Source organism: Aedes albopictus, chromosome 3 (genome assembly GCF_035046485.1).
Source record: "Aedes albopictus strain Foshan chromosome 3, AalbF5, whole genome shotgun sequence".
NCBI lineage: Eukaryota > Metazoa > Arthropoda > Insecta > Diptera > Culicidae > Aedes > Aedes albopictus.
In genome coordinates, this window is record NC_085138.1 from 380,782,088 (window position 1) to 380,796,560 (window position 14,473).

Consider the following 14,473-nt stretch of genomic DNA (forward strand, 5'->3'; position numbering starts at 1 on the left):
TAAGTGGAGGCCCATATGCGTACATGCTTCCATTTAACCGCATGTAAAGTGTACGCATATCGCCTCCACTTTTAGCATCCTATTCAACATCATATACGATCGTGTGTTTATTGGGTGTAAGTAGTGCATTGTATTGAATCAATCACAAATTTATAGCTAAGAACTTGTATAGTATGTAAAGAATAGATTCTTGGGGTTTTAGTAGATTGCAGAACTATTACAAATGCGAGATGAATTTCTGATGAAACTATTGGAGGTAGTAGTGACATCATATTTTTTTTTAATTGAAATCCGAAAAAGTTTATAATGAAGTTTATTTGGGAGCTATATCTGTCCTATTTGCATAAGAAATCCCGTAAAGATGGAATTGATATGCGATTCACGGCAGCAGCTTCTGATGAAAATCTTCATGTTTCTACAAATATTTTTTCATGAATCTTTCGTTAATCTCTGAGCTTTTCTTGGAACCTAAATTTTACCAAAATATCATGCAATATGCAATGATGAGATTCAACAAGAAATCGGCCAAAGTTTCTTTTGCAAAATTTGCTCAACTTTCGTAATGATTTTCATAACATATGGATCAGTTTTTCAACCGCGTCTTCGAGAAATTGATAGAATAGTTTTTTTTGACAGAAATCCAGTTTTCTCTAAACATTTCTGGGATTTTTTTTTTTCAGGAGTGCAGTTTGAATATTCTCAATATTCTTCACAATGTAATTTAACCCCTCTACTTATGAATATGATAGAATAGCTTTAAGAATACGATTGTAACCTTATTATGTAAACCCAAATGCTAACTGCTTGTTTCAATATGGAAACTATCGATAGACAATCAAACAACTTTAGATTTTCGACTATTTCTTCATTGCTTTTGAATTATTTCATTGCTATTCATTGCATTGAAGAATATTGTGTGCAGATGATACCATAAAAGTTTTAGCTCAATCGGAGAAGTATAGACGCGAGAAAATTAGCTTTTGGGAAGCTTGTACAAACAAAGAATTATAAAAAAAATCCTTAAAGACAGAAATACTAAACAGATTGCAATGAAACAATCTTGTAGGATTACACAAGTTTGCAAAGTAAAAAGAAAGTCGTGAACTTCTGTCAACGACCAAAATTTTTGAAGCACAATTTAGTGCTGATTTCGAAACCGACCTTCAAAAAAATTAAAGTCGAACAGTTTTTGAGTTTTAGCTCAATATCGAGTTTTACAACTTTTCAAAATATGTAATTTACTAAAATTCAAACATATTGCGTTTTGTTCAACCAATTTTAAATCTTTTTTCATCAATTGAAAGCTGAATACAATACCATTCGACCATCTGAATACAGGTTTAGCGTCAGATTGATGAAATTCAAGATATTGATGAGCTTTAGGGACAATCTTCTTAAATTTTAGCAAAATTCCCAAAAGTTTTTGAAGAAATGTATTTTTTTTTTCAATAAGAAAAAACCAACATAAAAATTCTTTCTCGACGTTTAGTTGACATATCATATGTAGGCGAGTTACAGAAAAAATTTAGCTCAATCGAAGTATTGATTAGGGAGAATGAGATGTTTGAAGTGAGCGACTTTGCTTAAAAATAGAACAAAAATCGATTTCAAATCATCAACCTTGTATGGAAAGTCGAAAAAATTTCCGCTCTACTGTAATTTTTTTCTTTCGCGTTTTTGAACTCAGGGCATGATTCTACACCAAAAATGATCATCAGCTTACCGAGTTCAAAAATGCAGTAAACTAGTGTTACCTATGTATGTAGGGATATTGTTTGGAAGTTTCATTTGATTTGGTCAAACCTTCAGAAAGTTGTGGTCGTATGTTTGTCTCGGGAATCTATAATTTTTGTATTTGTTTTTCGAAGAAATAGTTATTTATGTAACGAGTTGCAAAACGTTGATTTTTTAAGCACGAGTCCAACGAGGCTTGCCGAGTTGGATAAATACAAAGAGTGCTGAAAAATCGAGTTTTGCAACGAGTTCCATACTAGTTATTTATGTAACGAGTTGCAAAAAGTTGATTTTTTCAGCACGAGTCGTACATTTATCCAACGAGGCTTGCCGAGTTGGATAAATACGAAGAGTGCTGAAAAAATCGAGTTTTGCAACGAGTTCCATACAAAATTTTATGCAATGAATTTTTCATAATGCAACCCATTTGAGTTGCATAATGTTCATAATGCAACTCATTCGAGTTGCATTATAAACATTATACAACTATTTTTCATTATGCAACTTATTTCAGTTGCATAATGAACCAGTTCGGAAAAATTGGCCATTATGATACCAAAACGAGTTACAAAAAATATAAATTATGTTGCTGAATTACATAAATAAAATGTTCGTGCTGGTGGGCAATGGAAGAAAATTTATTGTAAGAACCTGTGCGTCAGAATTCGTCCACAGTAATATAAATATTATAACATTATCAACGGATTCATTTTTTTTTTCACATTGAAAAAGAATGTGCTGCAACCAAATAAGAACCTGGAAAAATTATTGAGAACACAAGGTGTACGCTTTAGATTATGCCAATTAAATGATATTTCGATGTAAAATAAAATTCCTTGAAAATAACAGTGTCGCTCGGCTAGTATGTATTCATCATATTATTGCAGACTACATCCCAAATTGGACTATCACACTTTTTTTGGTACGCCTAAAAAGTGTGATAAAAGTGCACATTTGCCTCGGATCGTCTCGACGTCTTCGGTGCACTTATTCCTCCATTTACAAGGAATAAGTGCACCGAAGACCTCAACTCGATCCGACGTGTCCCTGCGCTGCAATCACACTTTGAAGGTGTGTGCACACTATTGTGTCAGTCCAATTTGGGGTGCAGTCAGCAATATATCAATCAGTAGTATACATCATCAGTAGGCTGGCTCCAGAGGCACGTCCGTCTTATAGTATACATCATTATTTCGTTGTTAATAACAATGTTGTGGAAAAGTGTAAGCAAAGCAAGAAACAGTATTGAACTTCAAGGGTTCCTGCAAACATGCAAACAAATTCAAAATAAAATGTTTGCGTGATTATGTACGATATGGTGGTATTTTTTTATGTCACCAACAATCAGTTATCAAAACTTCTGAAAATAGGAAACTAAATGAATTGGAAGTTAAAATTTATGCATTGGGTTTCTTGGAAAATCGTTAATTGATCGAAAGTTTACCATATAAACTAGATTTTCCGTCTATTTTGAGGTCACTATTCAGTCACTATTTGGTCACTTTTTTGCTAATTTTGGTCACTAAAGTCACTATTATTTTGCCACCTGATCGCTACCACCCCTGCATAAGCGATGCGCATCCGAAACCATGATTCGAAATCTCAATAACATGATTTAGATTCATGGTCCTATGAAATCCACTCATAAGCGATGCGCTACCAAAACCGTGATTCGAGATCTCAAAGATATGATTTAACTTTATGATTTTAGAAAAAAGTAACGCATTGGTAGCGTTACGAGACAATGGATCATACTATCATGATTACAAATCATGGTGTATTTTTATAAAACGAAAATGCACTAGGCTCATGAAATCATGAGTCGTTTTTATAATTTTTGGGAGCAGAATTTTACCCGTGCATCAGAACCATAATTACCATAGTAAATCAACCCGGAACCGACTCCTTTCAGGAGCTCCACCATGATAGAGGCTTGCATTTTCACTTTCAATATCCCAGAGAGCACAGTTTCCCAGAAGTTAACGCGACTAAATTTAGACGACCGGTTATGATCACCTCATGTACCGAACTGAACTGACTCATCGAAAAATTGTGGTGTGATCTTTTTTTTCGAGGGGTCCATCCGTTACACATCGTGGCCACCGATCGCCCCAAAAGTCTTTCAACAGGCACATGTGCCGGTAAGCAAGCTACGGTGGCACGGTAAAACCGGCGCAAATTTTTTGGACCTCAGTTTCAAGAGTTGCGACAGTCACAAGTCGTGCACACTCGTTTATACCTATCGGTTTTTCAGGTATTTCAAGTGAAACGCCACTGGCGGCGATGGCAACTGCAATACGGAATGCTAGCTGACTGCTTGTTGGAGTAAATGTGGAGCACTGGATCAATGCAATACCTACACCGAAGTGTGTACTGCGGTGGAACGGTGGAACGGTCGGAGAAGTGTAAGTGATTTGTAATAGTGAACGGTTTGTTGAATTGAAACGTGAAAGCAATTTTATTATTTTTTTTTATCGGAGTGAGATGTTTGTCATATTAAAATAATGGTAAAGATGAATTAAACACTAAATATACTAGAACCGGTACTTGGATTTAGAAGCTTTCAACCCGGTTCAAATCAGACCATGCTTTCAAATATGCAGGCATGAATTGGCATTAGCATTTAGCAAGTCGCTCAAATTCGTAGGGGGTACAGTCCTCATGGGCGTGCCAGAGGGGGGCTAGCCTAGATATGCCAGAACCGGTCCCGGTAGAGAAAGAGAGGGATTTTCTAGAACCATATGCTGCTAGCGTGTAGTAGCTCGAAATTGAAGAATTATCACTAGTATTCAATTCAATCAAATATCATGCTAAGAGCAAAAAAAATGGAATTTGTCTATGAATACCTCCAGGGAGAGACACCTTCAGAAATTCCTCCAGGATTTTTTTTTCAAGAATTTCTCCATGGATTCCTCCTCCTTCGTGAATTCCTCCATGGACGGGACGGACGTCTTGCAGGGCTCCGATAGCGATTGTTTCAGGGCTCAATGCAAGAAATGCTTCAGGAATTCCTCCCACGATTCCTTCAGAAATTCTTAAAGATACTTTTGCAAGGATGCAAGAAATGCTCCAGGAATTTGCCCATACCTTTCTTCCGCGATTCCATCATTGATTCATCCAGAGGTTCCATCAAGGATTGCTCTAGGAATTTCACCAACCATTCCTTCGGGAATTTCTCCTAGGATATATTTAGAGGTTTCTCCAGTAATTATTCCAGTGCTTTTTCGAGGATTCGTTCAGAGATTTCTTCAGGGATTATTCCATATTTCCTTCAAGAATTCTGCTAGAGATTGTTCCAATAATTCTATCTGGAATCATTCGAAGTATTTCCAAAGGAATTTCTTCGTGAAATTCTTTCAGAAAATTCACTAGAGATTATTAAAAAAATAATTCAGGAATTCCTTCGAAATTTAAAAAAAAAATCCTTTAGGAGTTCATCCAAGGGCTCCATAGATAATTGATCCAGAAATTACTGCAGACATGGATTCCTTCAAATGTTTTTTTCAGGTATTCTTCCAGGAACTCATTTAGAAATCTCTCCTGGGATGTGCTAATGAATTCCACAAGGGATTACTTCCGGAATACCTCCTGGGGTTTCTTCAGGAACTCCTCCAGGTATTCCTACAAGAATCCCTCTAGGAATTCCCTCAGGAGTTGCTCCAGGAGTTCACTCGGGAATTCCTCCTGTGATTCTTTCAGAAACAACTTCAGGCATTTTTTTTTAATCCTCCAAGGATTCCTCCAGGAACTTTTCTAGGGATGCCTTCAGGAATTCCTTCTGGAATTATTTCAGGAACTCCTCCAGGAATTCATCCAGGAATTCCTCCTGGAATTGTTTAGGGATTCTCAAAAGGGATTGCTTCCGCGATTCCTCCTGGAGTTTCTTCAGGAAATCCTCCAGGGATTTCTTCAGGAACTGCTGCAGGGGTTCCTTCAAGTTTTTTTTTTTCAAGAATTTCTTCTGGGATTTCTTCAGTACTTCTTCCTGAGATTTCTTCAGGAACTCCTCGTGGGATTCCTTCATGAATTTCTGCAGGAACTCTTCGTGGGATTCCTTCAGGAATTCTTCCTGGGATTGCTCCAGGGATTCCTACGAAATTCCTCCAGGGATTTCTCCGAGAATTTCTGCAAAGATTCCTCCAAGAATTCATCTAGAGATTGTTACGGGAATTCCTCCAGGCATTCCTCCAGGAATTCCTCTAGGGATTCCTCCAGTAAATGCTCCAGGAATTCCTCCAAGAATTCATTCAGTAATTGCTTCAGAAATTCCTCCTGGAATTGCTCCGGCGATTCTTCAAGGAATTCCTCCAGGGAGTCTTCCAGAAATTCCTTTGGGAATTCCTCTATTATTATTATTGTAATTGCAATTTATTTAGTATAAATATATATTTTTTCTACGGCTCAGTGTGCATTCGAGATTCGATGAAAAATCACGTATTTTGAGCTACGCACGATATAATTACAAAGTGTTCTAGTAATGGTCCTTCACGCCCTACCGAAATCAGTTCCAGAGCATCCGAATATTTGGTCTATTTATCAGGTGGTCCATGATTTGATATTGTTGTGCAGCCAGATAAAATTTTGTAAAATTTCATGAATGAAATTCTGAATACTTTTTTCCGGTTCCTCCCGGAATCAGTTCCGGTTGTCCGTGTGCTCAAGTATTGACAAGTCGCCAAGAGTGGCCCAAACTAACATTCTATTAACCCGTATCTTTCGTTTAAGGCAAAAAAAGAAAGTTGATGCAGAAATGGGTTTTTGAGAGCGCTTTCAAAACAGGGATCATTTTTGACCGCCTAATGCACAATTATTATTTTTTAGTAGCGCCGCTCCTAGAGGACACTGTAAGATGGTTTTAGCACAAACATTTCTCTTTTCATGTTTCCAAGCTTCTGCTGGTTGGCGTATCTTTTGAAATCTTCCTGTACTCGGAGACCATACCTTACTCCAATTCTTGCGTGTGGATCTGTAGCCGTTTCAAGTGTGATGTTGGTGGCACGACTGGTGTTGTTGTTCGTTGAAATTTTTCGGCATTACAGTCAAAGAAACCTTGCGTTGATTCTTTTAAATCTGCGCCAACGTTTCGGCCCTTGATGGGACCTTCTTCAGGGCTCGATCTGAATCAACAAATCAAAAATGTTTTCTTTAAACATAAAACGTCGGGTGCGAAAGGGTCAATTCTGTTCCACTTTGGTATCGGTTCATTAGGCATTAGTTTGGGCGTATTTTTCTAGCCAAGACTCCTTGCGTGGGATTGTATTTTTTCGGGTGTAACGTTCACTTTTTCCGCTACGCTGGACTACCCTCTAACTCTCTTATCGAAAGTTAGAAAAAGTTAGGAAATTTCAGAGTTCTATCTTACTCCTGTGCGAAATGAGGGATAACTAATTTTCGAGGTAAATAATTATATTATCGTAACAAGTTAACTGAGACTTAACCTTCTTCGCAGTTTTGTGTTCTATGAGCACTCATACACTTATTACCTGAGAGCTTTGATAGTCTGTTGAGTATTTCTATTCCTATATTGACGATGTAACGCAAAGCTTAGAAGCGCAGGTGGCGCTTTTCGAAAACATTAAAAATTTACCAGGGTGCGTACTGAATTACTAATGATACGAATGGAAGAAAAGAGCAATTGTTGCCGAATCTGGTAACTTTCATATCATGTATCGACCAGAAATATGTTATTTTTGCTTCCAAAGTTTAAAATTTTTCGTTACCTAACCTCACATCTGATCGCCAATCATTCATTTAACATATTTGTAAAAATCTAAAAAAAAGGAAAATTTGAAAAAAAAAAAAAATGTTGGAAAATTCTTGGAGAATTCAGTTTATAGACACACTGGATGAATAATTACTTAAACAACTCCAGTTAGTCATGGTTGACATTACGTAGACATTTTCAAAAAATCTCCGGACAGGTTTCCATCATTTTCTACTGGAGTGAGTGTTGAATGATATCATGAACAAAATCCTGGGTTAGTCCAAAAACAGTTCGTAAATTCCAAGAGTTCAGCTATGATTTTTTACGAAAGTTTTGTAGATACCTATTTGAAAAATATTATGAGCTCCAGAAGAAATAATGCACAAGTAAAAAAATCCTTAATCTTTCAGAAATTGGCCACCGCTACCAGCACCACGCTGATTTGTAATGGTGGAAGATCGTCGTAAAGAAAGAGCCCGAACTTCAGACCGCTGGAGAAAGAACAATTTGTCCGCATTACGATGGTCCATACTCGATCGGACTAAAACTAATCCAAGACGAACTTTTATAACCAAGTATGTCTTTTTAAGTTTAGCAAAACTGTTTTTGACCAGAAAATTTTGAAGGTTGGACCCTTGAAAAAGGTCCCAAACGAACCGAAACGTCGGGAATAACGAAAAACTAGCGTTTTCCATTCCTCGTAAGACTGCGAGACCAAACCATAACAATACATATCGGCACCAACGATACTAGTTGTATTAAAAAGCCTATTCTGTTATTTATTTGCTTTCATAACAAAGGCCCCCTATAACCCTATGTATACAGTGACAATTTCTCAAGTCAAACGCCATTATGGTCATCAAGCACGGCGGTTACTTCGTGATAACAAGAGGCCACAACAGGTCACATCAATCCGCTTCTTTCTACCGATGATCGGACGACAGAGGAGCCAGCTCACCAGCAAAGCGCATTCACTCCGTAATCATCGTTCACGTGCTTTTAGTCGTTCAATGTCATGGGATGGGAAGAGACAGATCGCGTCTTGTTGTGACTTATCACCAGATTACGTCAATTTACATTGTTGGAATAATGGCTCAGATAGGTTTGGGAAGAAAAATGGGCATATAAATACAACATAATATATTGTAGAACAACGATAACATAAGTCGTAGTTTCCATGAATTTAGCTGTTTCCGACTTAGGCACTTAGGGCTTATAGGGCTTGTTTACAAACGGCATAACGTCGGAGGGGTGTGGGTGTTTGTCCTTCACGGTGTTACAGTTTGAACCAAAACAAAATCTTCCCATACAAACAGTGTTACGAAAAAAATGGGTGTCAGAAAAGGCCAATTTTAGCTTTATGAAATGTGTGGATGAACCCATAGCAAAACTTGAAACAGAGCGACGAAAATATTTTGGAACGAAAACAAACATCACTATAAATATTTCAATGTCACGTCGTCAACTTCCAATAGGAATTTACCATTTAACCGCCAAGCGGTTAATCTGGTTTTGGTGAAGAAACGCATTTTCTTGCCCATCGTACCATCGATTCCAACTACAGATATAGATTTCCACCCTCTGGAACCAGTATGTTGTTCAAATTAAGCAGCCAAACATTTTGTTGTGGTGGTTTGATTGTGGATCCTATAGCAAACAGACACCTTGATATGTGGACTAAACGTCATAGTTAATTCGAAACAGAAGATGGATGGCACCGTCCTTAGGAAGACGACAAAATAGACACGTATACCGTAAATAGTGCAAGAAGATAAGATTATTTTGGATGTGCACTGACTAGACTTTCCAACGGAGATCACAGATTAAAAGGGGTGTGACCATAGGCGCCCACTTAGGGGGGCATCCATGTTTTGGCCTCCTTAATTATTGAAGAGTTTCAAGTTTTCCATACAAAAAATTACAAAAACTTTGCCCTTTTTCAAGCGAGTGTCTTTTAATTCTGTCTAGTGAAATTTGAGTGTGATTTTCCCTCAGTTAGGGCGCCAAACTGGGCATTATCAAAGGATGTAGCGAAACCACCTAGCGGTTTTCCATGTGTTGCTTTGATTTGTAAATTCCTTCAGGAATTTCAAACCGGAAATTTAAAATTTAAATTCAAACAAAAACAATATAGCTACCTTATTTTGATCATTCTTGAAGCATCAATGAATGACTTCCAAAATTTACAAAATCTGTCTTGATGTTCTACTTCATGTTAGTCACGCATTATGATCCATTTGAGAAACCACATTGAAATCAAGCGAGAAACCCCGCACAATCCAAACCAGCAAAGCTCGTCCTTGACCAACACAACAAACGGCGGGCGAGTGAACGATCGCGCAGCAACAACAACCTGTGCTGCTGGCGGCATTCTCGAATCTCAGCTAGCCATGCATTTGACCCCAAATAGCCAGCGCAGGGGATCCAATAATCTCGTCCACCAAAAAAAAACAACCTACTGTGCTCCATTATCGCTGCGCGCTAGTCCGTCGTGCTGTCCCGTTCCTTCTTTCCAGTCCGCGTATTGCGTCTTCTGAGTCACTTTGCTTACATCGTGGTAGAACGCCTCGTCAGGCCCGGTAGCTATACGAGCTGTGCTATTAGGCGCTAGTAGGACCTATACCCTTGGCACAAAGTCACAGTCACCCTCTGAGCGGATCGTGATCTTTATCTCCAGACATTGAGAACGCGGGCTCTGGTTTGCACTGGCTACGTCGACACTGACGGTGACGAATGGGCTCTCTTGCTCAGATTACCCCAATGACCTCCGCGCTACTGAATCTCGATCGGATGCTGGGTCACGTGACTAGAGGTGGGATCAGTTGCGATCACCCCAAACAGTTCAGAACTTATACCTTTTTGTTTGGAATGTTTAAAGTGAAAGTGATCGAGCTTCTACTTGTTTACCTGTGCCTGCCATGTTGTCAATTAGCTTAGCTATCTACCGAACAGATAACCGAATCTCGTTATTCACACACACGGAAAATATGGACTAATCACCGAACAAAAACACACTCAACACGGTCGAAATCTAGGAATCCTTCTAAATGCGGAATGTAACGGTTGAATAATCAACGAAAGCACAAAAAAGCAATCACAATGTAAATGTATTGTACTAAATTTGTCAACGATCTAAATGCACAAACTTCGCGCAGTCGGGAGAATCCACACGCTATTTGATCGAGCTCTACGACCAGACTGGCGAGACGAAGCCGTGCCTACAAAGTGTAATGGCTTGAACCACTCTACTCCGCATCCCATCATGGTCGTTCGTCGTTCGTATCGTCGCCAAACACAAATACCAAAACCCGATCGAAGTAGGCGCTGTGTACACAAATCGACACATGGCCAGGAACTATATAGTGTAGTGTGATGAAAAAACAACTTTCACGATGTCGTTGCGCGTCGCCTCAGGTAAGTACACCCTTAAGAAAGGTTTGCGCAAGTGTATTGCGATTTGCGCTACGAATGTAAGCGTTGAGCTACACGACACGATTACAGCGAGAAATGCGTCACTAATACAGCGCGTTTCCAATACGGCTGAAAATTGCCCACGCGACGTCACTCTGCTACCACAAACAAGCAACGAAACCCATACGATTCAAATAGGAATTTCAGTGAACATCCGCGCGAAAATCACCGCAAAATTTCAAATTTCAGAGAGAATATAACGAATTCACACCATCCCCAATGAAAACCAAAGTGCACTTACACGTGTTGCTCCTGTTCGAAGATCCACTGGAAGACTGAACTGCAGTAGATGCGCAGCACGTTGTTCTGATCTATCAGAAGAACAACGCGCGGCTTTGCACGTGTTGCGTTGTTCGAAAAACTAGAGGCGACTTGATAAGGTAGTAATTCCACATGCCCGATCTTCATTCGGTGCCAGGGCATCAACAATGTAAACAAAAACAAACAGCGGATCTCCCGGTAATCTCGTAGTATGCGTGAAACTATCTCGCGCGATTCTCATCGACTTCGACGCTCTCTCTCTCTCTCTCACGATGGACGTCGCGCGCGCAAATTAAATTGAGCAGCTTGCGCACGTGCTTAAAATTTTGCTTAAAACTACAGTGTTTTGTCGATATAGGGTATCGGGATGCTTCGTTGGCATAGTCCCCTCGTTCGGCCTATCTTAACGTTAACCAAAAACTCAAACAAACATGCCGAACTGGATATCGGAAAAGCTTTGCGCCAAACAACTGTAACATTTCGTTTCAATTTTAGCACTTTGGAGTATTAAAACTGTATGAAAATGTCACTTTGTTTAGCTTTTGTAGACGCCATGATTCTTCGTCTTAGTGGGTAGTCTATACACATGATCATAAATGGAATGATTCTGGAATATTTCGAATTGCCTTTTCAATAACTGAACATTTGATGCGACGGTCAAAGATGCTAGTTTGAATTTGTATGTTTGTTTTTAACGAATAATAACTATTTTACAATTTACATGTGGGCCGAATATTGAGGACATTTTTTTCACTATGTACCCAAATCTTGGCCCATCAGTAAAGTGACGTCAAAAACACCGATAAAGTGACGCCAACAACATTGCTTGCGTAAGAACCAGAAAGAACGAACAGAAAAATAGATTTTATGTGCGGTGACTGTAAAAATATAACACAATAATCGGGTTGCATTGTTTTTGTTACTAAAAAAAAAGAACTTTAGTTTAATTGATTTATTTATAGTTTTTTGAAAATTTGGCTCCGAAAATGTAATTTGAAAGTATGATTGGTGAACAAACAGAGATAATACCTCAGCAGAAATATTAAAAAAAATGAGATAATAAGTGGTTCTAGTGCATGGAAAGCAATAGGCCAACGTTGTATCCACTAATAGGCCCATTTTTGTACCATAGACCAACGTTGCATACCATCACATCGAATCTTTTCAACTTAGTTAAGTAAATTCTTGAATATTTACGTTAGTTTACTTCCAATTGGTGAAACATGCATTGCCTAGAGTGCGTAATAGGGTCAACATATTATTTCTAGTGCTATTAATTCATGAGTTATGGTCAAAATTGTCAAGGCGGTTTGCAAATTAGGCCAAGGAATGATCCATATACCCTACCTAGATGTGTGTGGGACATGGAAACTAGATGCGGATTTTTCTTAGGGTCTGTTGTTGATCTATCGTTTGAAACACTTGTTTGCCTTCACTATAATTCAGTCAGTTTTTATCCAAATGACTTGATTTTTCACATACGGATAATTCCGTAAGTCAAAGACAAATTTTCAAATGAAATAAATGTGAAAAAATTGACTGAGTTATAACAAAAACAAAACGACTACAGTGGGGACCCGATTTTGTCAGCTTTTTGACCCGATTTTGTCAGCCTTTTTTGAAGTAGAAAAATAAAAGTGTTTTTTACTCAGCAATGTCACTTTAAAATCAATATTTAATCAGTTGATGTCTTTTGGGATCATATAAAAATATTGCAATGAACAAATCTCGTGAAACTTTTGAAAACAGTCAAACTTGTTTTTGCAAACTTACACATTTATGCCGTTTTAGCGCCCAACCATAGCCAGTGTTTTAAATCAATATCATTTTAATTGCTGAAAGATTCTCGCTCTATCTCTCTTCTTGGCGTAACGTTCCAACTGGGACACAGCCTGCTCCTCAGCTTACGATATTATGAGAACTTTGACAATTATTAATTGCATCCCTCACTGCCAATGGCTATTTTGCATATGTATATCGTGTGGTAATCATGAAGATAATTTATCACTCAGCATTTATACACAAGGTAGTTAGGGAAATTTCCATTATGAAACGATTTTGGGTCAACCGGGAATCGAACCCGCCATGGTTTTGCCGATTACACGTGCGCTTACCACATCAGCTATATGGGCTTAAATAAAGACGGTTCTTCTTAATTTCCTCTGGAGCAGAACATACAATAAACGCTGCCTGTTGTTGTGATTACAAGTCTACCAATTTACTTCATCTCTCCGGCATCTCTGGGATTCCTCCAGGTTTACTTGTTGGGATTGCTCCAGAAATGTATTATGAGATTTATGTTGTAGACTTCCTGCTAGAATTGTTTCAGGAATTGCTGTCGGAATTCTTCCAGGGATTCATCTATTAGAAACCTTTAAGGAATTCGAGGTGGGATTCCTCCAGAAATACTTGCTGCAATTCCTTCAGAATTTTTGCTTCGTTTCTTGTACGTATTTTTTCTGGTGTTTCTCCAAGAATTCCGCCGGAAATTCTCCAGGAATTCTTCCGGGGATTCTACACAGAAAAAAATAATGAGATTTACACGTCATGTAAACTTCAGTTTAGTCATGTAAAGTTAGTCTTATGATGGTTTACATGATATATCATGTAAATTTGTGTTATATCTATATGTCATGTAAACACACGGAGTCATGCTGAATTACATGACATATAATGGAAGTTTACATGATATTTCATGACTTTTACATGATATGTCATGTAAACTTCTGTGATATCCCACGCTCCAATCATGTGCATCATATGTCACAGAATTTTGCACTCTTTTTTCGATCTGTGTATAATGATCCATTCAGATGTTTCCCTTTAAGATTTTTCCAGGAATTCCTCCAGAAGCTTTTCTTGAAATTCTTTCAGGAACTCCTGCTGGGATTCCTCCAAAAATTCTAATTGGTATTCCGACAGTACTTTTTCCAAAAATTTCTACATGAATTCCTAAAGCGATGTATCCAGGGGTTTCTCCAAGAATTTCTCCAATAATTCCTCCTAGAATTACTACGTGGTATTGTCCAGGGATTTTCCTAGGGTTTCTTTCAAGAAATCCTGCTGGGATTATCATATATATCAGCTTTGATTATTCCAGGAACTTCTGCTGGAGTTCCTCCAAGAATTTTTCTGGAAATTTTTATAAGAACCCTTTCAGATATTTCCCTAAGAATTGTTCATACATTCTTCCTATGATACTCCCAGGAAATCCTTCAGGAACTCCCGCGGGATTTCTCCAGAAATTCTTGCTGGTATTCCCGCAGGACTTCGTCCAGTAATTTCTACAGGAACTCCTCTAGT

The 14,473-nt window shown here is 38.3% G+C and overlaps 1 protein-coding gene across 3 annotated transcripts in view; it reads right to left on the bottom strand.

The window, feature by feature from the left end:
* LOC109399098 (glucose-6-phosphate 1-dehydrogenase) overlaps window positions 1-11,261 on the bottom strand; it is a 92,057-nt gene extending 80,796 nt beyond the window's left edge. Inside the window, exon 1 of one of the 3 annotated variants that reach the window (XM_029875265.2) lies at window positions 11,151-11,261. Coding sequence is in view for 2 of the 3 variants with exons in the window: in XM_062855805.1 (XP_062711789.1) it covers window positions 3,613-3,673 (61 nt within the window). In the remaining variant the exon portion in view is untranslated. Of the gene's footprint in view, window positions 1-3,612; window positions 3,811-10,345; window positions 10,653-11,150 lie in introns of those variants that run through there. The other 2 variants (XM_029875263.2, XM_062855805.1) reach the window with 2 other exon arrangements.
* Between the last annotated feature and the right edge of the window lie 3,212 nt (window positions 11,262-14,473).